The 24,765-nt window shown below is 33.3% G+C and overlaps 9 protein-coding genes across 9 annotated transcripts; 3 read left to right on the forward strand and 6 right to left on the reverse strand.

Annotated features, from left to right (window-relative positions):
* Positions 1-13: 13 nt before the first annotated feature.
* On the forward strand, positions 14-2,285 carry MONOS_13417 (uncharacterized protein). The gene is made up of 4 exons (XM_067866116.1): positions 14-334; positions 391-490; positions 548-1,932; positions 2,016-2,285. Exons 1-4 carry the CDS (start codon positions 48-50, stop codon positions 2,062-2,064), a joined length of 1,821 nt encoding a protein of 606 aa, XP_067729807.1. The 5' UTR covers positions 14-47; the 3' UTR covers positions 2,065-2,285.
* On the reverse strand, positions 2,150-2,944 carry MONOS_13418 (putative FKBP-type peptidyl-prolyl cis-trans isomerase). Its single transcript, XM_067866117.1, has 4 exons — positions 2,871-2,944; positions 2,769-2,803; positions 2,641-2,697; positions 2,150-2,556 (listed from the first exon to the last, which is right to left on the reverse strand). The coding sequence occupies exons 1-4, from the start codon at positions 2,931-2,933 to the stop codon at positions 2,382-2,384; spliced, it is 330 nt and encodes a 109-aa protein (XP_067729808.1). The 5' UTR covers positions 2,934-2,944; the 3' UTR covers positions 2,150-2,381.
* A 2,413-nt stretch (positions 2,945-5,357) lies between these two features.
* MONOS_9393 (putative Peptidase C1-like family) lies at positions 5,358-7,663 on the reverse strand. The gene is made up of 4 exons (XM_067879891.1): positions 7,499-7,663; positions 6,065-7,289; positions 5,861-5,904; positions 5,358-5,810 (listed from the first exon to the last, which is right to left on the reverse strand). Exons 1-4 carry the CDS (start codon positions 7,622-7,624, stop codon positions 5,799-5,801), a joined length of 1,407 nt encoding a protein of 468 aa, XP_067729809.1. The 5' UTR covers positions 7,625-7,663; the 3' UTR covers positions 5,358-5,798.
* On the reverse strand, positions 6,873-8,476 carry MONOS_9394 (putative C1 family peptidase). The gene is made up of 7 exons (XM_067879892.1): positions 8,425-8,476; positions 8,238-8,339; positions 8,084-8,173; positions 7,892-8,015; positions 7,743-7,826; positions 7,449-7,686; positions 6,873-7,289 (listed from the first exon to the last, which is right to left on the reverse strand). Exons 1-6 carry the CDS (start codon positions 8,469-8,471, stop codon positions 7,558-7,560), a joined length of 576 nt encoding a protein of 191 aa, XP_067729810.1. The 5' UTR covers positions 8,472-8,476; the 3' UTR covers positions 6,873-7,289; positions 7,449-7,557.
* Positions 8,477-8,507: 31 nt separating this feature from the next.
* On the reverse strand, positions 8,508-11,553 carry MONOS_9395 (1,4-alpha-glucan branching enzyme). Its single transcript, XM_067879893.1, has 9 exons — positions 11,501-11,553; positions 11,279-11,455; positions 11,079-11,227; positions 10,904-11,004; positions 10,586-10,848; positions 10,103-10,435; positions 9,765-9,875; positions 9,492-9,654; positions 8,508-9,342 (listed from the first exon to the last, which is right to left on the reverse strand). The coding sequence occupies exons 1-9, from the start codon at positions 11,544-11,546 to the stop codon at positions 8,628-8,630; spliced, it is 2,058 nt and encodes a 685-aa protein (XP_067729811.1). The 5' UTR covers positions 11,547-11,553; the 3' UTR covers positions 8,508-8,627.
* A 123-nt stretch (positions 11,554-11,676) lies between these two features.
* On the reverse strand, positions 11,677-12,490 carry MONOS_9396 (uncharacterized protein; the record flags this gene model as incomplete). Its single annotated transcript, XM_067879894.1, has 2 exons — positions 12,293-12,490; positions 11,677-12,238 (listed from the first exon to the last, which is right to left on the reverse strand). Exons 1-2 carry the CDS (start codon positions 12,487-12,489, stop codon positions 11,677-11,679), a joined length of 759 nt encoding a protein of 252 aa, XP_067729812.1. The 5' UTR covers position 12,490.
* Positions 12,491-12,579: 89 nt separating this feature from the next.
* MONOS_9397 (uncharacterized protein) lies at positions 12,580-14,702 on the forward strand (the record flags this gene model as incomplete). Its single annotated transcript, XM_067879895.1, has 4 exons — positions 12,580-12,606; positions 12,661-12,708; positions 12,755-14,272; positions 14,598-14,702. The coding sequence occupies 4 exons, from the start codon at positions 12,580-12,582 to the stop codon at positions 14,700-14,702; spliced, it is 1,698 nt and encodes a 565-aa protein (XP_067729813.1).
* A 2,091-nt stretch (positions 14,703-16,793) lies between these two features.
* MONOS_9398 (uncharacterized protein) lies at positions 16,794-18,370 on the forward strand (the record flags this gene model as incomplete). The annotated part of the gene is made up of 2 exons (XM_067879896.1): positions 16,794-17,015; positions 17,094-18,370. 2 exons carry the CDS (start codon positions 16,794-16,796, stop codon positions 17,931-17,933), a joined length of 1,062 nt encoding a protein of 353 aa, XP_067729814.1. The 3' UTR covers positions 17,934-18,370.
* A 1,330-nt stretch (positions 18,371-19,700) lies between these two features.
* On the reverse strand, positions 19,701-20,780 carry MONOS_9399 (putative DDE superfamily endonuclease; the record flags this gene model as incomplete). Its single annotated transcript, XM_067879897.1, has 1 exon — positions 19,701-20,780. One exon carries the CDS (start codon positions 20,778-20,780, stop codon positions 19,701-19,703), a length of 1,080 nt encoding a protein of 359 aa, XP_067729815.1.
* Between the last annotated feature and the right edge of the window lie 3,985 nt (positions 20,781-24,765).

Genomic DNA, 24,765 nt, shown 5'->3' on the forward strand with positions numbered 1-24,765 from the left:
TTTAGATCAAACCACAATAATGTTTGTGAGTTTGGTTGTGTGTTATTATGTCTGCTTTCCAGGATTCTCAGGACAACCATGAAACAGAAACCCAGAACATGAATTTGAGTTCGTCTGAGAAGCCTGGAACGTCAGGACATGAACTACGAATCAGAACTTCTGATGAAATACTTATGGACCATTTAATTCATCGCAATGTTCGGTACGAAAAAATAATTTTGGAGCGAAAAGAAACAGCAGAAAGGCTTCAAAAAGAGATAAATGAATTAGAGTCAACGATACAATTCTGTGCAAAAACACAAATTGAAAATGAAAGGCTTCAACAGCTTATCAAGTTTGTATTTTTATAATCAATTTAAAAATGATAATATTACAGGGGATAAACATCAGAGATTTGAAAGAACGTGAAAAGCGTGAAGCAAAGTACCACGAAGAAGATTATGCTGAAATGGAAAAATTTGCAGAGAAAGAAAGAGAACATTTAATTACAGTTTGTATCCCATGAGTAGTTCTCTTTTTCAAATAACGTTTTGTTTTTACGTTTTAGAATTATAGAAAGTCTCTGCGCAAAGAAACAGAAGAAATTAATAGGTCCATTATGGATGCTTTGGATACAGAGTTACTTGATATTCAACGAAAGAAAGATAATTATCGTTCTCAAATAGAACAGCAAGAGAAGATGTTTGAAGTTGCTTATTCAAGACTTCAAGCAATGGAGAGACGAGTGTTAGAAGTCGAGGATGCACTCCACAATGCCGAGCAACAATCTTCTGAAGCGAAAACTAACCTGAATACTTGCGAAAGAATGATCCAATTAACAAGAGAAGAAAATGAAGGCATGGAAAGAGAAATTGAAGCTTTAAAGCTGAAAAAACAGCAGAAAGACGAAATATTGAGAGAAAAAGAAGAATTAATGCAAAAGATAAAAGAGTTGAAAGAAAAGAAAGAGAAAGCCAAAGAAATTGCGCAACAGCACAGGAACATGCAAATAAATCAGCTGATGCAAAGGCCTCATCATCAGAAAGCAGGCGAAAAGAAGAACAAAATCACTGCTCAGAAAGAGAAAGAAGGCGAAATAGGACTTTCAGACAGAAAAAAAGGCACCGAAAATCTATCTCCATTGGCCATTCGTTCTTCTGTTTCGTACTCAAACCCGACGTCACTGTCTCAATTTCCTTATGATTACCCCCTTTTTTCAGTGTATGGCTCTGACTCCTCGTCTGCTTTTGCTCTCTCGTCCAACTTGACAACAGCGCGTCTTTCGCAGAGGAACTCCAAAAGCGCCTCGCGAGCTTTGTCTCCTGCCCTCACGTCGCTTTCTTCCCTTTCCTCGTCTGCTTCTCATTCGTCTCGTTCATCTCGATCATCTCGTCTGTCTTCTTCTTCTCCTTCTCCTTCTGCTGCTGGTGGTGGTGGTGGTGGTGCACATCCAATCCGTTCGAGCTCTGCCTGCCCTGCTGACTCGCTGTGGCGCTCTTCAACATCAGCACTTTCTTCTCTTTTGCCTCCAAAACGTTCGCTTTCTCCTTCGATTGGGGCGCCTTCTTCTTTTTCTTCATCAATTATGCCTGTGGCACCTTTGCAATCGAGTGAGTCATCCGACAAGATGGATAAAGAAGTGCATGATGATAATGATGATATTGGATCATCTTCATCTTCCTCTTCCTCTTCCTCTATCTCTTCAAGTTACGACAAAAACAAACAAGAGAAGGATGCGAAACTTGTTGCATTTATCATCCACGAAATGGAGATGAAGAAGATGAACGAGAAAAGACAACAGAAAAGCTATGGAAGTAGCATTCGTCAGAGCTTCTCTGAAAACTCTAAGCAAAAAAGTGAAGCTGGGAAAGATTTGAAATTGAAGCCTTTGAAGTTTGGATGGACACCAAAGTTTCTGGCAAGCAAGGAAAAAGAAGTTGTTACAATGCAAAGGTTTGCAAGTAATATTCATTTTTCAAAAATAAATTTTCTTGTTATCTCTATTAAACATATTGTTCTTGCTATTTTTGTATCAGTTCGAAGGATTTTACTCAAATTTCTATTCCTCGTTTCTTGAATCCCTGAAGTTTTGTTGAAAGTGTGTGTTGTATGAGCTTTTCCAATGTCATTTTTTGTTTTCAATTTCTTCTTTATAAAATGTGGAATTATTGAGTTGAAGATCGCAAAATTGTTATTGAGAAACATTTTAGTTCGATTGTTATGCATTTGTTGAATGACTTTTATTTCATATAAAAATATTAATTATTTACTAGTTCAATTGAAAATTATATGAGTAATTAGAAAAAGCGCTTTTTATTACAAGGAAGAATTGAAAGAAAAATTTTTGTTATTTGACGCAAAATCAATGAGAGCAATCATGTTATTTTCCAATACTTTCATTTTTAAACCATAGAGACAATTTCAACTTCAAATTTCAGGGTTGCATTTGGCCCAATTCCCCATGCGGGAAATCCTCTTTCTCCATAGGCATAATCTCCAGTCATTGTCAAAATTGCTTTCTCACCGCATTTCATTGACATAAAACCTTCATCCCAACCGCGGATAACTTGTCCCAAGCTAAAAATAGAAAATAAAACGCATGTTCGTTGTAGATGGAAATAAAATCATTTTATACAGGTCAAAACTATTATCAAAGCATACCCAACACGAAATGAGAAAATGTTCTGGCCAGGATCCTTAGTTGACCAAAACTTCTTGCTATAAAATGCAGCATTTAATTTTTTTCAAAATACAATTATTCAAAAATAATTCAATATTTACTCGCAAACCCGTCTGCAAGATATCCAGTGCAATGAACATTAATCTGAAAAACATATCGTGAAATAATGAAATTAACAAATATGTGATGCTTTCAACAAATTAAAAAATGCCTGTTGTCCTTTTTTAGGTGTTGAACCTGTGCCTTCAACTAATATCTGTTTTTCCCACCCCATGATCAAAAATCAATCCATAAATTATAATTTTAAAAATGAAAAACAATCATCGTATTAAATGCAAACAAGAAAAAATAAAATAAAAAAGGTTTAACAAATCATTCAAGATTGTCACTTTTTTTTATTTGTTTTAGTTTAAAATTATGACGAAAAAAAGTGTAATGTCTTTTCTAGAATAGTGAAAAACAACGAAATAAACTAAAGAAATAATCCTAATGGTTTTTTAATGTAAAATGAAAAATAAAATAATAAAATTCGTTGAAAGTTAAAATTTTATTGTTGTATATGGGTGATTATTTTTGAAATCATATATTTATTCGTGGGATGAGTTATTTTCTCATTGACAGTTATTTTCAAAAGAATTATAAAAGAAGTTTCACATTCTTTCAAATTATTGTCTTTCAAATGCATGTTGACTTCAATATAAAAGAAGATCATTGAAATTTTTTGTAAAAATATAGGATAGATTTCTAAGTTTTTGCGACAAATAATTAATTCGAAAAATTAGACTGGAAAAATCAGAAATGAAAATAATCACCCATATCCTCAGTTTTGTTTTCAAATTTTGTCAAAGAATTAAATTTATTTTTGATTTCAAATCAAAGAAACTGGCAAAGAGTTTGACATTTTTCCCGAGAAAATAATATATTCATTCATATAACTAATCATTCATTCACACGATTATTTTTCTTTTGAAAGATTTGTTTTTTCATTTATTAAATTTTTTCTCATATGACAAAATCCAAAGATTTTTTTTTTCTTCACTGAAGTTGTTTGAGTTAATTTTGAAGAATTTATTCGAATAAATAGGATGCAAAATGATAAGTTTTTAATCAATCAAAAAATGAGAATTAACATAAATTGCTTATTTTTTGAAAAAATGATTCGAAAATAACTTCATCGTTATTATTTTGATAGGAGTTATTTTCCAAATGAAAAAAAGAAATTAAAAAAATTCGAACTTGTTGTGTAGAAATAATAATTTATCTTCAAATAAATATCCTTTGAAACTTTTTCTGAACAAAAAACCGAACGTTTTCTTTCTTTTTTCTTTTCTTTTCTTTTTCTTTTTTTTCTTTAATTAGGGATAAGTAAACAATCTATTGCAAAAGACATATGATAATGAATCGATATTAATAAACTATTCGATAAACAGAGTGAATAATTGTTTGAATTTAAAAATAATATGCAACTTGAAAAAAATGAAAAAAAAAAGGAGAAAAAAATATTTGTTCAATATGTAACATTGTTTAAAAAAAACTTTTTCTTTGGCAACTCTTCAAAAAAAAAATTCTTCTTTAATCTTTCTTTCAAAAATTGTCTCATATAGAAGAGTGAAGAATTATAATTGTGTTCTTCATTTTTTGTCGAACTCACTTTGGGCAATTTGAAAAATATGCAGACATTAAAATCTTTTTGACCATTAACTTAACTCATGTTTCATGAAAATAAATAATCTTTATTGGTCTGTACTATTATTTGATTTATGTGTTTCTGATTTTGTTTCTAAATTTTTCTGAAAAACTGTCATGAAAAGAAAGTATGATAATAATACATCAAATGAAATTGACAGAAAAACAACTCAGATTATTTACAATTTTTTGAACATTGGATAGTTCAATAACGACTGGATGCGTCTTTTTGAAATTTATTTTCAAATTATCACTTCATAAAAAAAAATCCCATTTTCTATCACAAAATTTTAAGTTTAGCATTTCACTTTGAAATAATTGTTAATGACCATTGAAAAGTTTCGACACAATTTCCAAGTGATTCTATTATGCATTTGAGGTTAAATATTATTCTTTTGGCATTTTCATTGTCAATTTATGCACTTTTTGTTAACTTTTTTGTTCAATAAATTCAAATAAAATAAACTTTATTTTTTTGAAATACGTGTGAGGTCAAAAAATTTTTTGTGTTTCTATATGAATAATATTTGTTTACGGACACGAAAATCCAATTTATTTTGAAATCTGAGAATGATTTATAAAGTGATGAATGAATCTAAATTTTCATTATTTGTGCAAAAAAAGTTTGAAAGTCTATTCTTTCCCCCATTAATCTCAAACACTGTCTTAAGCAATAATTGCAACACATTAAACATGAAAATGAATTATATTTATCCAAAGATAAAAACATTATGAGAAAAATATTTCAAGAAAAAAGTAATGATTTTTAAAATTATCACCTGTACCAAGAAAATATCACATCAAAATGATATTATCCTTATATGCTGTCCATATCCCAAAAATTTCAAGTTTTTTTTCTATTGTCCAAATTGAATTAACTATCAACAAAGTTGAAAGATTCACACTTTTCTTTTTCTTTTTTTCCTTTGTATTTAAACAAATTCATATTATTTCCCCCCAAAAAAGACGATGAATATTTCTACAATAATCACCAAAAAAATAAAAGAAAAGATAATACATACTATTATTTGTTTAAAAATACATAATAATCAGTAAATGCGAAATGTTTTAATAAAATCAAGACAGATGCTATTCAACATTGAAAGCAAATAAAAAAATATCTAACAATGCAAAGACACAAATGAAGGCTATTTCTCCCTTTCTACAAACTCGAGCATCAAATGCACAACATCAGGCAAGAATGCCCATCGGATCCCACGCAGGAAGAGTGAATGGAGGCTTGAAGTAGTTCTCCTGCAGAGTTTTTGGCAACAGCCATATGGGACAGGCTATTTCAGTGACAAAATCATCAAACCAACTCTGAACACAGAAATGTTTTATTGTTGCGAGGATGCATTGGATAAAATCGTTTCGAAGCATAAAAATGAGAAAATCAACAATTTATCCAAGAATTGAGAGTAAAAAAAGATTCATTTCATCAAATTAAACATCATCAAAAAGAATACTAAAGAACAAAATATTTGAAATTTAATAAAAAATGAATCACATGCAAACATCGCTCATTATCAAAAACCCATCGTAATTATCAGAGCCCCAACCTACAATGACCCACATCCAGAAAATATCCACATGAAGCACAGTTATGCAAAAAATGATGTGAAAAAAATATGGATTTAACAAAACAGTTGAATAAAGAGAAAAGATTAAAAAAGAAAAAGAAAAAGAAGTCAGATGATTAATGAAAATCATTATTCACACTGTTTTCGACCCTCCATCTGTCAACAGGAGGGTTGCTTTCCCACTCAGAGAGAGGCGAATCAGGCGTCAAATAAGCAGAAGGAAGCTGCGTGTTTGAATTGAAACAGACTCTTTTCATTTTTTCTCTTGTTTCTACTCCTTCATTTTCATCTTTTGTCTTCAACTTTGCTTTCTCCTTCTTTCTTTTGAGCTCTTCGATTTCCTCATCACTGAATGATCGATTGAATCCAGTGAATAACATTGCATGACTCATGGCTGTCTGCTGATACCTAATACGGTCTGCTTTGCTCCACTTTCCATAATTCATAACCTGCTCATCTTTCACATCAGCATCGTCTGAAGAGGCAGAAGAAGAAGAAGTTGTTGATGATGATGATAAGGGAGAGAGCACGGATGAGCCATAAACATTGTCAAGATTGTAGAATTCATATCCCATCATCGCTTTACTTCGTGACACAAACTGCCCCATCGAACAACCAAACCAAACTGGAATCTTCTCTTTCTGTATCATCTGCACCACAATGTTCTTCAATACACCAATCGGCACATTCAAATATCGAGGTGACGTCCGGATACAACGTGGATGGAGCTCATGCAGCAATGCGCAACGCTCTGCAAGAGAAAGGGAAGGACATGGATCTTGCAGCTGACGAAGTGGAGATGTCGAAGGAGAGGAACTTTTCACAGACATTTCTTTAGCACTGAGCTTATCGTTCTCTTCTTCTTCAAGTGCTGTCTCATCATCATCATCTTCTTCTTCTTCTGAATCTTCCTCCTCTTTCTTCTCATCTTCTTTCTTTCCTCCTTCTTTTTCATCTTCTTTTGCAGCTTCCTTTGAATCACTCTTTTTGTTTTTTGATTTCTTCTCAACTGAGCGAATCCATTTGCCTCTGTATTTCTCGTCAACAGTTCCTTTCCCTTCTTCCTCGTTCTCATCAGAGCCCAAATATCCGATTCCTTCCACATTCATCACTTCATATTTTGGCGCAGTCTCTCCTTCTCCTCTGTCATCGTTCACCAGACATACAAAGTCACTCAGATCAATTTCACCATACTTTCTGTACATCTCCTGAGGTGTTACGTTCATCAGCTTAACCTCTTTCTCTGTCTTGTTGTTGTGGTAGGTGTATGTGAACCTCTTCGGAGGATCACCGAGATGCAGTGCAAGCAAGCGATAGACGAAGCACAGCTGTTGCAATTTCACTTCTCTCAACTTTGCTTCAGACTGAATGAGCATACGAAAAGAGAATGAAACAAAGAGGATTAAATATTTGTTTGCAACGGAATTATTTCAGATGGAAAGTTTGCCAGATAAATTGAATCCAAATTGTATGGGAAATAAGAGTAATTTATTTAAAAATGAAGCAAATTATAATATAAATACCAGAGCAAATGATTATCTCTTTCATCAAAAAGCACACGTTTCATTCATACAATCTTTTCATTTGTCATTTTTCGCAAAATGCACCCGAATTCACGGAGTTTGTCTTGCATCATTTTTTCATTGTTAATGATGCATTTGATGAAACTGTTTCTGGATATACACACTGTGGAACACATCCATATTTGCTCACAATCGTAACAAATTGATCAAACTGCCCACCATCCTCCCCACATTTATCCTGTTGAAGTTCAAAGGGGAGTTAAAAAAAAAGTTCATTGAAATTTCAATTCAAACAAAAATCTCTGAGACAAAACGATCTCCTGCTGGTAAATGAGCGCTGGCGATGCACATTTCCAAGAAAAAGTTGGCCCTTTCAAACTGGAAGAAAAACAAAAAACAAAAATATCATTGATAAAAAAATAAACATAAATGATAATCAATACTTTATCCCAAAAAAAGAAATAATTCCGTGATAATTGAAGTTTACTGTTATGAAGTCGTTTTTTCATGACATATTGCAACAACGTTGTTCCAGCAAAAATCCAACATCTTCCCGATGACTTTTGGCTTTGATAATTGTTTGAATAATAGTTTTTCACGAAAGATAAATTTGAATAAGTATAAATGAACAGAACTCCGAAGCTTTCCAATCATCCAATTTATTGCTAAAATAAACGTCATTCATTGAAGTGATTGCAGATCGATCAAGAACAACATCATCAATCCTAAAGATGAAAGATAATCATAAAGAACATTATTCTTCCATTCCAAATTAAAAGAATCCCGAACCTACACATTGTCATAGGCGAAGCAAGCACTTTGAATCGCTCATCTTTTTGGACAATATCTCTGAATTCCTCCAAATGCTCGTCAATTTCATTTTTTCTCCCCCTTTCATGCATAAAAAAAAATGATTTCATAAGAGTCAGATAAATACACTTAGATTCTTTTTATTCATTTCATCGTTTTTGCATACTCTAGTTTTTCAAGTATTTCTCCTTTTCGGAAAATACATGCTTCCATTGATTAACTATTATCGTTTTTGATCACTTTCAAAACTTTGAAAAGATTTAACTTTTATATTTATTTCTATGAAACAAAATACATACAAATACGAGAATTTAAATACAAAAGCATTCAAAAGAAACAAAACAAAAATTCACAATAACAATTATTTTTTCACTCCTTTTTTTCAACAGAATCCACCATATGCAAAACAAGAGCAACCCTACTTGGAATATACACTTGTATCGAATGATAATGACCATCCCAAGAAATTGGACTTGAGAAATATTCTGAATCTTCTTCTATTCTTCCACCTCCACCAAACTCTTTGGAATCAGTATTCAAAACTATCTTATATTTTCCAGGCTGCCTAACACCCACTTTGAAATCAGCATATGAAGCCGTCGGATGGAAATTGAACAAGAAAACAAGCCCCTTCCGTTCAAATGCAATGATTTTCTGTGTGTTGTCGTGCTTCGCCTGGCTGAAGTGGGGCTCCGTCATCCAATGGAACTGTTCATCCACCTCAATCATCCTCCTCTCAAAGTGCATCAAATATTTGAAGCGCAGGCCTTCATCCTCCATCAAACTCCACCGCCTGCGGCAGTGCTCAAACGACCAGCCGTTCTCCTTGCGCGGAAAATCAATCCATTTCGGATGGCCGAATTCGTTTCCCATAAACGTCAATGTTCCTTCCCCGCCCAATGCAAACGTAATCAGCCTGATCATCTTGTGGAGTGCGATTCCTCTGTTGATGTTGATCGTTTCTTCACGCAGACAAGACATCGACGTCTCCAGCTCATCCCCCATCAGCTTCTGTGACAAGGTGCACTTTCCTTGCAGCGCTTGGTCGTGGCATTCACAATACGCAATTGTTTTCTCTGAATAACTGCACAATGATGACAAAGAAGAAAAAAAGTCATTCATCAAATAGACATCAAAAACAAGAATAAATAAATAAATAAATAAATAAATATGACTGAAAAAAACGAATGATTTATTGTTTCAATTGAGAATAAGATAACAAAATACCATCACCGTCTGTCAGTCATCACGTTCCACAAGCTATCCATGTTCCAGTCTTCGTCCTTCAACAAGACCAGAATTTCTAATAAATCAGGTATTCCCATCGAAAAGCGATAGTCAAAGCCAATGCCACCTTCACTAACAGGCCGACACAGACCAGGCATCCCAGAAACATCTGAATGAAAACAATGATGATTGAAAAAAATCATAGAAATCCAAACAGAAAAAAATGAAGTTCAAAAGAAAAAAATTGATAGCAAATTTCTTTTGATGAGAAAGACAGACCTTCAGCAATTGTGATGATGTCACTTTTGAGTGTGTGCAGCATGTCGTTTGCCAGCTTCAAATATGTGATGGCATCTTCATCTGCTGAAGAGTCAAAATAGTCATCGCAGCCTGAATGAATATCAGCAGATCACATTCATCAATAAAATAAACATAATGAGAAAAAAGTTTTATTTCTATCATTTATTGTTGAAATCAATACAATATTAAATTAAATAAAAAGAAAGATGTTGTTTTATTTACACACTCACACAAATATTTTGCATCAGTCTTTTATTTTCTTGATTTTCTTTTCTTCTTTTCTTAATTTTATTTTGTTTCATTAAAAATAATCACACTCGTGTATATCTTGTTTATTCCATGATGTTTATAAAGCATCGAGCCAACTCCGTCAAACCGAAACCCGTCAAAATGGAATTCCTCGACCCAAAACCTCAGATTCGACAGCAAAAACCGCTTCGTCTCCCAAACGCCGTAGTCAAACACCCTCGTCTTCCACAGCTTGTGAATGCCTCTCTCTCCGCTGTGGAAAAAATACGTGTCGCTTCCATCGAAGCTGTTGAGCCCGTCTTCGCTGTTGCTCGATGCGTGTGCATGCACCACGTCCATCAGCACGAGAAGCCCTTCGGCGTGGCACTGGTCGATGAAGGATGCGAGCTCAAAAGGCGTTCCTGCAGAGAAATTTGATTGTTTGAATTTTGTTTTGCAAAAAAGAATATTTATCAGTAAAAATTGTTGTGATTTTGGAGAAAAATTAAAAAAATAAATAACCATTTCACAGAACAATGATAACAACACAAAATTCAGCAAGCCCCACAAACCGAATCTTCCACTCGGAGAAAAATAGGAGGTGACCTGATAACCGAAGCTCGGATAATACGCATGCTCGGCAACACCCATCAATTCAATAGCGTTGTAACCCATTGCTTTTGCGTGGGGTATTATTATTTTTGCTCCCTCGTTCCAAGTGGTTATTTTCTTTTCCTCGCTGCTCATTCCAATGTGTACTTCATATATCCGCAGAGTGTCGGGTTTACGAGGCGAGTCATGAGTAAATACAGAACTCAATGAAACTTCTGGATTCCTAAAGAACGGAGGGAAAAAATGAGATATACATTTAAAAACTCTTCACATCGAACCAAAGTCGCGCATCAAGCGGAGCAATGCCATCTTGTGTTGTGATTCTTGACCATGGAGATATCCTGTGAAGCTGCTTCCCGTTTTTCAAGAATATAATTGTCTAAAAAAGTCGCAATTGAAAGTAATTTTTTAATCTTTTGAAGCACGTCACGAAGTATCAGATAATGAGCAAACTTTCATTTTGTCATAATGTTTTGGAAACGGAGCACGATCCACACGAGTTAGAAATCCTTCCCAAATGCCATATTCTTTGAGTGAGCAACGTATTCCTCTTGTAAAATCAAAATCGCACCATTCCCCAACAAGATAAACACCTGCTGCATCTGAGTTTATTTGATATTAAATTTGGAATTTTTTAAAAACAAAATAAAAACTTGGTGCCCATTCGCGATATAACAATACATCTCCAATTATGTGGATTCCAAAACGTTCATATGAAGTAGAAAATGAAAGAAGGCTATTTTCAGCCTTTTCAATATCGCTTTTAACCTTCAAAAATCGTTCATGACGAATATTTATTGTACTGGCGTATTTTTCAAGATTAGGATCATCTTAATGAGAAAATCTTGTCGTAGAATTCAGTTTTGTACTCATACCTTTTATTAAAGTTAAAACATGTTCCGTAGAAGGCAAAACCGACATGTAATTGTAAGTGAGAAAAGTGTTAAGGGATTTTTGAAATGAAAATGAAACAAAAAACACTCTAAAAATCCTATATAACAACAAAAAATTATAAAAGCAAAAACAATAATAATTTATAATTGGATAGCATTTACTCTTTATTTGTTAAATCACTTGGATAAGGTTCAATTGGATAAGGGTCTTGTGGATTATTTAGATTGGCATTTGAAGGTCTCCGAAAAGCAGCAAGTGGTTGATATTCCTGAGGCTGATATTCCTGAGGCTGATATTCTTGTGGTTGATATTCTGGTACTTGGTACCCCGTTGGCTGAGTTGGTGGAAGTGCTTGAATAGAAGGTTGTGGAAGTGCGGTGAGATGAGTTGAAGGCTGACCTGGAACAACAGTTGTTTGCATTCTAAGCATTGCTTGCTGTTTTCTCGCAGCTACAATTCTAGCTATTGATCTAATTTCCGCATTACGCTGGCTTGTCATCCCAGGAATTAAAAAGACATCAAGCAGCTGTCCAAAAGTGCACAGCCCTAATGTTAAAAAATAGACCAACCCAGTTGTTCTGTCTCCATAGTAGCATCGATGCATTCCACACACCAACACAGCACCTAGAGCACACAAGCAGTATGCAATATATGAATGGAATAACCCTTGTCCCCAAGCTGGAACTCCATCACTTAAAGTGTGCTGAATTGACGGTGACCTAAAACAAAGAAAAGGCTACTGATAATAACTCATTCAGCTAAAAAATTCATACCATTTTGCTCCTAAAAATGTGTTAGGAAGTTGATATGTTGTTATTAGGTCATCAAGAGGTTGTATTAACAGAGGCTGAAGAGAGATCCCACTGCTTGATGGTGCCTGAAATACCGCAGGTGCAGCATTAGGCAAAGTACCATATTGTACTAACTGGTTTTGTTGTTGAAGATATTGCGTAGGAACATCAGGATCCATTAAAAAAAAATAAATCGATCTTGTTAACTATAAGAAAATTTTATTGTTATTTATGATTTTTTCCCACGCAACATAAAGCATTGTTAAATTATGATATCTTCATTAACATCTTCTAACGTATGTTTTTATTTCCTTTTTCTTGCGTTGAAACACAAAATTACACAAAATAAGTTATTTAGGACAGTTTTTAATAATGCAGTTTCAAATCAATTTACCGAGGTATGCTTTGCATTGATGAATAAATGCTCCTAATCAATATTTCAAGAATTCACAAGAAAGCTTGTCCGTTGATGATTTAGTTGGAGCTTCAGTTTTACATGAATTATCGAGCAAAAATGCACCATATTCGCTAACAAGTTCATCACCTTATATGGATCAACTTAATTTTATTAACGATGCTCATAACGCTGATGAAACAGAAAAATTTCAGCATCTTATAAGAAACCAAAAAGAGAAAATTTCATCAACTTTGGTAAATGAAGAATGGATTCAAAAACCACAAGTTCAGGAAATAAATTCTAGAAGAACTATTTTCGACATTTCTTCTTCAAGTATTTTGTCTCAACCATCGGAATCTTCTTTTCTCCTCAAAAAATCTTTTCTTGAACAAGATATTGAGAATGCACAAAATATTCACTCTCAAAAAGCATCTAAATACAAACTACAAGATGAGAAAGCACATTTTCAACTTTCTTCTTCTTCTTCTTCTGATTTTCTACAAAATGATGCAATATCTTCTGACATTGTCATTTCAAAGAACGTTACCTTAAAAACCTTAGAAAAGACTTACGGATGCGACATGCAGACTGATGACGGGCTGTCGAAAAGCTCGAGAATAGCAGGCGTTAAAAAGAGCGAGCTTTTGAGCAAATGGCAGCGCGAAGATGCGTCCGACGCAACAGCATTTTTCTTGAGCAAACGTGAAAAGGATCCCGGAGCAAATGTTAAGAAATCAGAAATCAACTTTGATGAAAAAATAGACAAAAATGAAGAAAACTCAGATGCATTTTCGGAAAATTCGTCTGTTTTTGAGATGTCATATAAAACTGAGGGAGAGCAGAATGAAGAAGGGGAAGAAGGAGAAATGCCCAGTTCGAAATCAAACAAGTACTACAAAATGAGGCAGGCGACAGTGAAAAAGCAGGTCCGCGAGGCGAAAGAGTACTTCCAGCTGTTTGGCGAGTGGGTCAGCAAGGAATGGGGCATCGACGAGAGAGAAGCAGCGATGTGGGAGAAGGCGAGGAGGAAGACGATGAAGGAAGAGGAGCAAAATGCAAATGAGATCAAAACAGGGATGGCTTCAGAGGCGACGGTGGAGGAGATGAGAAGCAGGCTGATGGAGGCGCAGGCAGAAGGGGCAGAGGGAAAAGAAGTGGATGAGTTGAAGAAGGAAATAGAGAAAAGAGAGAAAAAACTTGAAAAACGTCAGAAAAGCGAGGAGTTGACAGGGCTTGAGCGGTTTTGGATTCAAGAAGAGAAGAAGAAAGCAGAAAAAATGAGGAGAGAGAAGAGTGAGGAAGGAGGAGCGAACGAAGAAGACAAAGTGAAATTTGGATATTGGCTGATTTCTGAGGAATCGCCGTTCAAATTCACAGATACATTTAGCAGAGAATGGATACGAAGCATCAAAAATACTCATTCAAAACGAGGAAATACAACTGATTCAGATGAAATTCACTCAAAATTTCAACCTGAAACAAATCAGCAGCGTCAAAAAGCTTTACCATATTTGTCATCTTCTGTGCAACAAGAATTACCAGATGCTCCAGAATCAATGACATTCGTGTCTTCCATTTTGAATTCTGCAAATGAACAAATGAATCATTCACTCAAACAACAAAATGCTCTGCCAATCAAAAATATAAGCAGCTTTCATAATTCTGCCTTAAATTCTGTACATCCAATTACAAATACTTTCTCTCAATCAACTTCATCTAAAGAGTTTAGTCAATCTTCTCTCTCTTTGTGCAATGCAACACCTTTCGGGAGCATTTTTCAATCGTCTCAGACATCTTCTACGTTGGATATGTTATCCACAAAAAAGGTACAAACCGAGAATTCTTCTTTTCAGATAAAAAACAATGATTCACTTCAATATTCCAATGAAGTTAGACGGAAGAGAGGCGAAGAAGCTGAAAACCACACAAACCATTCTCTTCTGCATTCCAATCAATTTCACTCCCCTTTATGCCAGCCTTTCACACCTCTCTTAGAAGACATCCTTCCTCAGCCTGCTTTTCTTAACAAAACTGTGTTGAACGAAACAAAACCGAATGAAAAACCAATTCAAACTCCTTCCATTCAGAAATGTTCTTTTGCAACTTACACTCAACAGAATTTGCTTTTTGGAACAAAAAGGAAAGAAATGAATTTACAACACCAGAAGGCTCTTCCCGCAACTGCTCATGCCAATGACAATAACACACAAATTTTCTTTGAACGAATTGAAAGGCCTCCCATTTTTCACGATGTTTTGTTTAATAACAAAATGCGAAATTCTGCTCGTGATCGCATTTTATCCTTAATAAAAGAATCTCAGACACACCCTGTAATTGTTGTGTCGTTTTGTAATTTTCATTGGAAATCTGAAAAGTTTTTTCAAAATTACAAATAAATGTATTTCTAATTTTAGTTTATTTTTATTTCTGTATTTTTATAAAATAGACATTTCGTTCATTTATTGTTTTATGGATTGCAGTTGATAAAAAGATTGAAAATTTTTGATTGAAATGAAATTTGACGCAAAATTCTTGCATTTATTGAAAAAAAAAAAAAAAAAAAAAAACATTCCCGTTTCAAATCATCAGAAGCGGGTTGTGACGCAGAAGTTTCAAGACTTCTGCCTGATCCTTAAGAAAATGCCATGAAAGGCGCAAGATAATAAACACATTATGATTGTTTTATTTGTTTTGTGCTTTTCGCATTGATATGGACAAAACCAGAAGCTGCTGATCATCTTCCTCGCTTCAATAGCACAATGACGAACAAAATTGCACTTCGCTTGTTAAAAATACCAAAAAAACATCATACTTTTTCCCCTTCCAAAAAAAGTCGGAAAAGTCGTATCGCACAAGTTGATGCAGCCGATCTCCTGTCTTGTTGCTTCGCTCAGATTTCTTGGTTTTTATTTCGCAATAAATGTCCAGCTTTCCATTTGGCCAGTTGCTTTCCTTGCCCAAAAAGCTTCTCCTCTTGTCTTAAGCTCCAAAATTCTATATAATTTTGTGCAGATTTTGTCCTTCACAGAATTCCATCCTCTTTTGTCTTCATTCTACAAAATAACAGTTGAATTAATTTTCATCTCTTGTTCCAAATAAAAATTATGAAAATCATGTATCTTGCGTAACTTCATTTATTTCTCAATTGCTATGCGACAATCTGCTCCATTCTAATCGTATTGCTCTCCAAAGCGGAGATTGGCCATTTCAACAATAACTCACATTCCTGCACTTTGGAGAGGATACAGACGGAAATATCTTCGCAATATATAGAATAATATAAATTACATACACTACATTTTTTGTGCAATTGATAAAATTGTTGTATTTCGTTTGTCGTCCAATTGTCAAAAATCATCAGGCAGAATTTCAAAATCATTGCATTGCGGTCATCAACAACTATCATCATAGGAAATTATATTTCTAACTTTGAATGATAAATTCACTCACCAATCTCTCATTTTGCCAATTTATTCTTCAGTTCAAGGAAAGCATTTTGATCATCGAATCCATTATAGAAAAAATTGATATTAAAAACTTTCACTCTCTTTTGTAGCTTTCTTTAAATACAAATGCAAAGAAGAGGGGTGTGAATGTAGATATTCATTATGACTATTTTCAATTTTTTATATTTCATCGATTTCTTTTATCCATATATATGTGAATTCAACGTGAAAAATAAAAATTTTTTGTTTTCTGTTAGCACTGCTTTGAGAAAACGCAGAAAATAAACGCCACTAAAAAATTGAAAGGTTTTCATTCATTGTAACATTTGAATTTATGAAGATCGCATTTCTTTCTTATCTTGTTGAAGAATTGATGAATGAACTGGAAGATTGCAATGAAGAAAGTCAAATACAGAAAATCCTTGAATTGAATGGATTGATGGAAAAGATCAGCAAAGAAAAATTCAAATCTGTTTTCACAACAAAGTTGTTCAACAAAATAGACAAAATGATTGAAGAAAAGAAACTTTCGATGGAAAATACAATTTTGCTGTTGAAGCATATTGGATATTTCATTGCATTAAAAGATGTATCGATTTTATGTTTTAATATTTGTCGTGTGAACTTTAGGCTTGAAAAGATGATTTTCGAAGAAAATGAGAAAAAAGAAAAAAAGAATGAAAAACTTCTTGTTGATCTTTGCGAATGCTATCATTTTCTTAGCAAAGTGGCTTTGATGGATTTGTTTCCTGTAAGTGTGCCTATCCTTCTGAAGGTTGCATCGAACAAAGAGGAAAGCGAGGAAGTTCAAAAAGAAGTGGAAATGGCTTTGCTAGCTTTGAGCAGCATTGGGAAGAATGGAGTCTGCCTATTTTTGCTTATTTGTTTATAGTATAATTTTTGCTTCATTTGTATGATTTTTTTCTTGTATTTTTTCAAGGAAATTGAACAAAAACAGTATTTGAATGAGATCAAAGAAATCATCAAATATCATCAAGATCATCACAATCTGACTCGTCTTGCGTATCAATCTGCTTTGGAATTTTTGATATGCAGATTTTATGATTCAAACGTCAAGGGAAGTTTTTTTGTCAATGAACGGCGTCGTGCAAAAGAAGAAAAGTTGGAAGAAGTGATTTTGAATGAGCTGCATTTTGCGAGAGAAGCAAGAAGAGAACAGGAAGAAATGATGAAATGTGTGGATTGGAAGAGAAGAGAAGAAGAAAAAGAAAGAGGAAAAGAAGTACCAGAAGAGTTTGTTTTAGTGAAATGGCCAAGAGCGTCTAAGATTTTCTTACGCTTCTACCGATTGAAGAACGAAGAATTTCTTGTGCTTTTGAGCAGCGTTGAAAGAGTGTTTCAAGCGGCAAAGGAGAATTACAGAGATATATGCTATTCGTGCGTTTGCATGTTTGACGTAGCTGCAGGCAGCAAAGGTGTGAAAGTTGATCATTTGCTAGAGAGTGGGGCTATTGATGCTGTTTTGGAGGAGATGCATCGGTCAACATTAGAGTCCAGAGTAACAAAAAAAAGCTTTGAATTTTTTGTGAATGTTTCATTGCGAACGAAAGGGATAGCGTTTGATGACGACGAAGAAGAAGAGGAGTATAGAAAGGAAGAGGTTAAAAGAAAGATAATAAAAAGGAAGATGCTTGAAAAAATGGAAGAAGAAGGATACGAAGATATCATTATTAGCTTTCATAAAACATTTGGTTTTATTCGCAAGAAATTTCACGGTGAGTTTTCGTTGAATGTTGAAGATTATTTTGTAAATGTTTGATCAAATTCTTTTCATTTGATTTTGTAACTCAAAAATTAAATTTTCCTTTAAAAATTATTTCTTTCATTAGCAAACGGTTGTTTGATGCGTTTTTCATTTGAAATTTTTGTTGAATTGTTTGATGGATAATCGGTTTATGATGTTAATGTTTGAGAAAATGAACCATTTTGTTTTGTAACTCAAAAATATTATCTTTTTCTTTTTCTTTTTCTTTTTCTTTTTCTTTTTCAAATTTGAAAACTTAATGTTTTTGAAGTGTTTTTATTTTTAAAAATTTTAAAGTTTTATTTTATTTTTTAATTTTTATTTAATCTTTCGTTTTTTATCTATTCACAGAATAGTAAACAAATTGTTTTTGAACCTTGTAATGAAATGATTAAATTTTTTAATACAGCTTCATTTTTATAATATTGGTACAAAAAAAATAATAATAAAAAGAAAAATAATAAATTATAAAAAATAAAAAAGCAAATAAATAATAATATTTAAAGAAATTTCACATCAGTCACTCACCATTCATGTTAATTGTTAAATGTTGGTAGCAGTAATTCATTAATTATTATTGTTGTTTCAGTTTAACATATTTGTCTATATTTTTTCAGGATATGCCGTTGGCAATATCAACTCATGGCACATCTTCATTTGAAACAGTTTTGACAGGATACATTCCTCAAATTGACCTACGCTTCATTTCATCCTTCTTGTCTCGAAAAACTTCAAAAACAAAAGTTTCTTTTAATCGTTCCTTCTTCGATGCATGTTCAATTAGAAAAGTGAAAATTCCTTCAAACGAACAAATTGCAAAGGCACTCAATTGCACACCGAGTGTTATCTGCATATTCGACCAGGATTCAAAATGAAAAATGTTCCTGAGAATAAGAATTCGTTGATGACTCGAAAGCAAGAAAAACGAGTCACAGAAATACTGAAAAATTTAAGAGATATAAAAAGCAAATCACACCGAAAACACTTAAAACCATTGTCGCGAAAGTTTGTCATATAATGCCTTCTCATAATTTTCATTCTTCATCCATAAAAAAGCATAACAATGAATTAATGGTCGTCTCTTCCAGCATGAGTAAAGAAAATAGAAACAAAATATCGGAACAAAGTATTATTACCTGGAAAAATCATTTTTTTTAATATGTTTGTGGATATTACTTTTATGTGATATTCTATGCTAATGACTCAGGTTATCATTCCCATGAAGATACAAGAACCGTGAACCTAATAGTCGGAACAAATGAAAATCGTGAAATAGATCACACGCCTTTGGACGGACGAGAAAAAAGGATATCATTGCTTCACTGCATTTCACTTTATGGAACTTTTGTTCCTCCTTGTTTTCTGGTGCAAAAACCATTCAACATAAGATCCCAATAATCTCTAGGCAATCAAACCGGAATTCATGGTTGTGCGGAAATTGGAAATTCGTCTTATTTTACAAAGGAGTTGTTTGAAACTGGATCGAGAAAGTTTTCATTCCTCATTTCAACAAAAAAAAAAAAAAAAAAAAAAAAAAAAAAAAAAAAAAAAAAAACAGATTATCCTGAGTCTTTTTCAAAATCGAAGATAAAAGAAAATTCAAACGAAATAGTTTTGCAATTTGAAAAGGATCCAACAGAAAATGTGAATTTGAAGAATTTTCTGGAAATCTGTTATGTAAATCACAAAAGTCAAAAAATAATAAATAGCGTCGTGTTTTTTATTCAAAACGATTCAATAATTCATAATGATCTTATTCGATCATTTATTTAGTGAAATTATTTATTTTATTCTTTTTACCATTTCTCTTTTTTGAAGTGAAAAAATAAAACTCGGACTTGTTAACCATTTAAAAGGAACTTCAAATTCTCCTGTCCTAATCCCATCTGGATACTTAGGGTCTTCTGTATCATCAGAAACATACGGATTTGAAATCAAGATTTCTGGATTGATTGGGAACAATCCAGTTGTCCTGAATGCGTTCTCCTTGTTAAGTAATGATGTTGCCGTCTTTTCTGCATCAATTGCACACTCAACGATTAATTTTCTTCTGTCAGCGGCTTTCATTTTTTGTCCATCATTGTGCTCCTCCACCCACTTAATTTTCCTTCTCCTCATCAGCATTCTGAATGCGTTTCGAAGAGGACAAGCAATTCCAACATCGAAAGGTTGCATTATGTGAGTCAAATTACCAGGTAGTGTGAAAACGAATATAAAATATTTCGCAAATAAAACCAAAGCTGAAGAGCAAAGACGAGATGGATGACCATCAAGAATCAAAAAAACAGGAGAATTGTGTTGTATAACTCCGAGCGACCTGCAAATTGTTACCCACGAGCAGAAATGAACAGCATAACAGTAGAAAGCATTTCTGTCCATCCATCCTGATGCATTAACGTGAATTTCGCATGAACCTGCTTTTTTGTACTCCATAAGTTCAGGAGGAACCGTTTTCAATGCAGAAATAATGATAAATGGTGGAGGAGCTATGCAAGATGGTCCAATGGTGGTCATTATTGATATATGATTATAAGAGTGATCTTCTGTGGAAGCAGGTGCTCTTTTGGCTTCGGCAGGTACGATTAATTTTTGGGAAGAACAAAAATCAGCATTCCATTCGTCTGCGTTAAATATATTTAGCTTGTTGACAGATGGCTTGATGTCTTTGTTAAACATAAAATTGAACCATGCTCTGATGTTTGACATGAATGCTGAGTTCAATTTGGCTGGGGTGATATTAGATGGAGAGTGAACTTTTAGCTTGTGCTTAGAAACAAATCCTGATACATATGCTGGAGAAGGCGGAACAAGTTGTTTATCAAAATGCTTGATAACAGGACTAAGTCCAAAGTGAAGAGACATCCTTAATGATTTCAAATTTTGTCTTTGCATTTCCGAATAAATGATTTCACTTAATTCTTGTATTGTTATTCCATCATGTTGTTGATATTTTTCATGAACAGTTCTCAGCACCTTTTCTTCAAAGTTAAGCAAACAAGGCCTTGTATGAACTTCCTTTTCGTTCCAAGTTTGTCCGGCGCAATAACATCTTACATCGCTATAAATTTTTGGTTCGTAATGTTAAACGCTTCTGATATCAAAGAAACCTTCTGTGGAAAAGCATCAAGAGCAGCAATAACTTTTTCGAACAATGAATTGGCGTTTCTAACTTCAAACGTAAGTTTTTCTTCTCGAAGTTTTTGTTCTCGTGAGATTTTAGAAATCGTTGTATTTCTTGAACAATAAAATTATGAACGGTCAGAAGCGGATATTTGATCAAAATAGATCATTATGAGTTTATAAAATATTTTGGGAAAAAAAATCACCGCTAGTTGATCCTTTTTGAAATCAAACTTTTGTTCGTGTTTTGATCAAAAATTTAATCTCAATGGGATTTAGTATAAGATTTATTTTCTGCAATAACAACATCATAAACAACGAGTATTATCAGTTTTGTTCAATTATTCAAAATCCCTTTGAAATTAAAATTCTGATCAAAACTCGAACGAAAGCATGATTTCAAAAAGGATTAACCATATTGTCATTCACATTTTTCACGAACTCTCTGTTAATTCGCAGGATTTTGATTTCTCTTCTTCAATTCAATGAAATCAGATGGAATGGGAAAGGTTGGAAAGAGGATGAAGTACACAAAACATCTCAAAAGAGCGTAGGAGAGACTTTTCAAGTTGATGGACAAGAAAGGTCTCACTTATTTTTGTTTCATGAAATTTGATGAACAAACCATTTGAAAAAGAGAAAAATGAAAGTCATTTTAATTCTCTTTTTTTTCCCTTCATTTCATCAAAATGAAGTGAGACAAAAAAATTATTAAAAAAAAAAGACTCAAATGATTATTTTCGATTTTGCAACATGACAAAAAGAAAAACAATAAATTTGAACTACAAAATATAAAAATCTCCTTATCTCAAACATTAACATCATCAGTTGATAATTAATCAGTCAATCCAACAAAAAATTATCAATTGAAAAAGGCTTCACACAATCGTTTACCGATGAAGGAAATTATTCAAAAAAAAAATTTGAAATTATGAAAAATAGAATTATCACAGAATTTCATGACTCAAACATTCACAAGATAATCAGAAATATTCGATGAAAATTCAAAACGATAATAGTTTTTGTTAAAAAAAACCAATCTTCTATGAAAGCAAATGATGGCATCTTCGTATCCTTCCTCCTCCATCTTTTCAAAAACCTTCCTTTTTGTTATTTTTCTTTCCTCTTCTTCCATTTCATTATCCTCTTTTTCTTTCAATCTTTCTGTAATATTCAAAAAGAATAGCAAAAAGTTAAATTCCATTGTTCTTTTTAATGTTGGTTGTTTCATTTCCCCCAACAAAGTATTGACTGCTCCTCCATTCAGTAAGTCTTCAACTTTCACAACTCTTCTTTCTGCTGCATTTATCAATGAATAAATGCATTGATTGCAAATTAAAATATAATTGTCCCTTGATATTTGATACAGCTGAACAATGCTGCTAAAAAGCCCAACAAATTCTTTATTCTCTAGTTTGCATCTGAGGAAATATGAACCTACTGTTTGGAGCCATCTTGTCAAAATCAACTCATCTTTTGCTTCCTCTCCTATTTCCATACCTTCTTTTCTCTTCCAATCAATGCATCCTGTCAGCTCTTCAAATTCTCTTGCTGCCTCTCTTCCAAAATGCAGTACATTCACAATCACCTCTTCCACATTCTCATTGTATAATAGTTGATCTATCAAAAAACGCCAAGCACACTGATATGACAGTTTTGTGAGATTTCTGTGTTTCTGTTGATGTTTGATGATTTCAGTAATTTCCTTCATATATAGTTCTCGTAGGATGAACTAATTAGAAATAAAGGGAAAAAAAGCAAACATAACAAAAATAAAAAAGAAGTGCTCGTACACAAAAACCCATATTGAACAAAGCCAGCAAAGCTATTTCCACTTCATTTTGAGTCTCCTCGTCTTCCTCTTTCTTCGAGGCAGCTTTCAAAACGTAAGGCACACAAATTGATAATAAATACGGAGAAAAATTTCCGTTAAGCAAAAAATAGCATTCGCTAAGATTAGCAAGAAGCTTTTCGTTCTTTTTTTCTTTTTTCTTGACTTCAACTCTGATCATCTCTTCAAATCTTTTGTTCAACGAAGATCTATCAAAGTTTTGATTACATATATTTTTCAGCGCTTTGAAGCATCCAGCATGCTTCAGCATCCAAGTGGCATTTCCCAATTGCAGTTTCTTATCTTCAATCATTTTGTTCATTTTATCATATAATTCTGTCTTGAAAACTGATTTGAATTCTTCCATATTCATTCCATCAACTACTTCATTTATCTCAAGGATTTTCTGTTTCTGTTCAATTTCATCGCAGCCTTCCAGCTCAGAAAACAATTCTTCAAAAAAAAGAAAGAAAGAAATGCAATTAGCCAGAATTCAAATGCAACAACGAATGCAAACTTGTAAGCTTTTTTGTTCTATATGACTCCTATATACAGATTTTTTTTTAAAAAATTGAACAAGAAAACAATGCAATTTTGATATTCACAATGAAAGTTCATATGATTGGATCGAAGTAAATTGGCGCAAAATTTATACTCAAAATATTCAAGAAAATATACGAGTTCGCACCTTCCTTTTTTGTTTTGGCATTTTGACAAAGAATTACAAAAAGAAATAATTATTAATATTATATTGGTTTGTTGTTATGGTAGTTTTGATCAATTTGGATGTTTCAAAAGGGACATAGGTTAACAAAATGAAAGTTCAGTGAGTGAACATTATCTACAGAACCAGGAATAATATTTTCTGTGGAGGCAACAAGAAATGAGGCAATGCAATGATTTTGAAATTCTGCCTGATGATTTTTGTCAATTGGACGGCCAAGGGGAATGCAACAATTTCATCAATAACACAAAAAGATGTAATGTATGTATTTTATATTGTTCTATTGATTGTGAAGATATTTCTGTCTGTATCCTTTCCAAAGTCCAGGAATATGAGTTATTGTTGAAATGACCAATCACCTCTTTGTGGAGCAATACGATGAAAACGGAGCTGATTGTTATACAGCCATTGGGAAATAAATGAAGTTACGCAAGATACATGATTTTCATTATTTTTTGTTTGGTGAAAGAGGTGAAAACAAATTCAACTGATGTTACATTGAATGAAGATTTATGGATGGAATTGTGTGAAGGACAAAACCTGCACAATATTATATAGCATTTTGAAACATAAGACAGTGGAGCAGATTTTTTGTGTTTTTGGGCAAAGAAAGTGGTTGGCAATACCAAGGGAGGGATAATTATTGCGAACAAAAAATTAGCGAGGAGATTATGAAAAAATGGGTAAACGAAAAAGAAGGTGATTGCATTGATGTTGGCGTTTGTGAGGAAGAAATGGAAGTGATTGAGAATGAATGAAAAAGAAGAAGAAGAGAGTTGTACGTCCTTTTGGATATTGAAGGACACAAAAGGTTATTAATCCACAAAAATTCAATGATATGCTTCTAAAAAGACTTTTATAAGCTAATAAAAGGAGAGAATCTGGGTAGGGGTGGGGGTTGGGGCACAATTTCAGCGACAGAGGAATTTAGCTTGGAAAGATGAAACAGAAAAGAAAGTTGCATAATTGATTTGAGGAAACAGAGAAAGAGATAAAATGATTGAAGATAAAACAAATGGTTGATTAGATGTCAAAGGAAAGAAATAAAGATTGACGAGAAAAGGAAAGCATATCATTTAAAAGGCAATGATAAGAGCAAAAGACACGGAAAAATAAAAACGAAGATAATTCTTCTCCATTATTGATGGGATGTGCGTTTCCAAACGAGTCTC

The sequence above is a fragment of the Monocercomonoides exilis genome, assembly GCF_001643675.1.
Source record: "Monocercomonoides exilis strain PA203 chromosome Unknown scaffold15-1837935, whole genome shotgun sequence".
In the NCBI taxonomy this organism is placed as follows: domain Eukaryota; phylum Preaxostyla; order Oxymonadida; family Polymastigidae; genus Monocercomonoides; species Monocercomonoides exilis.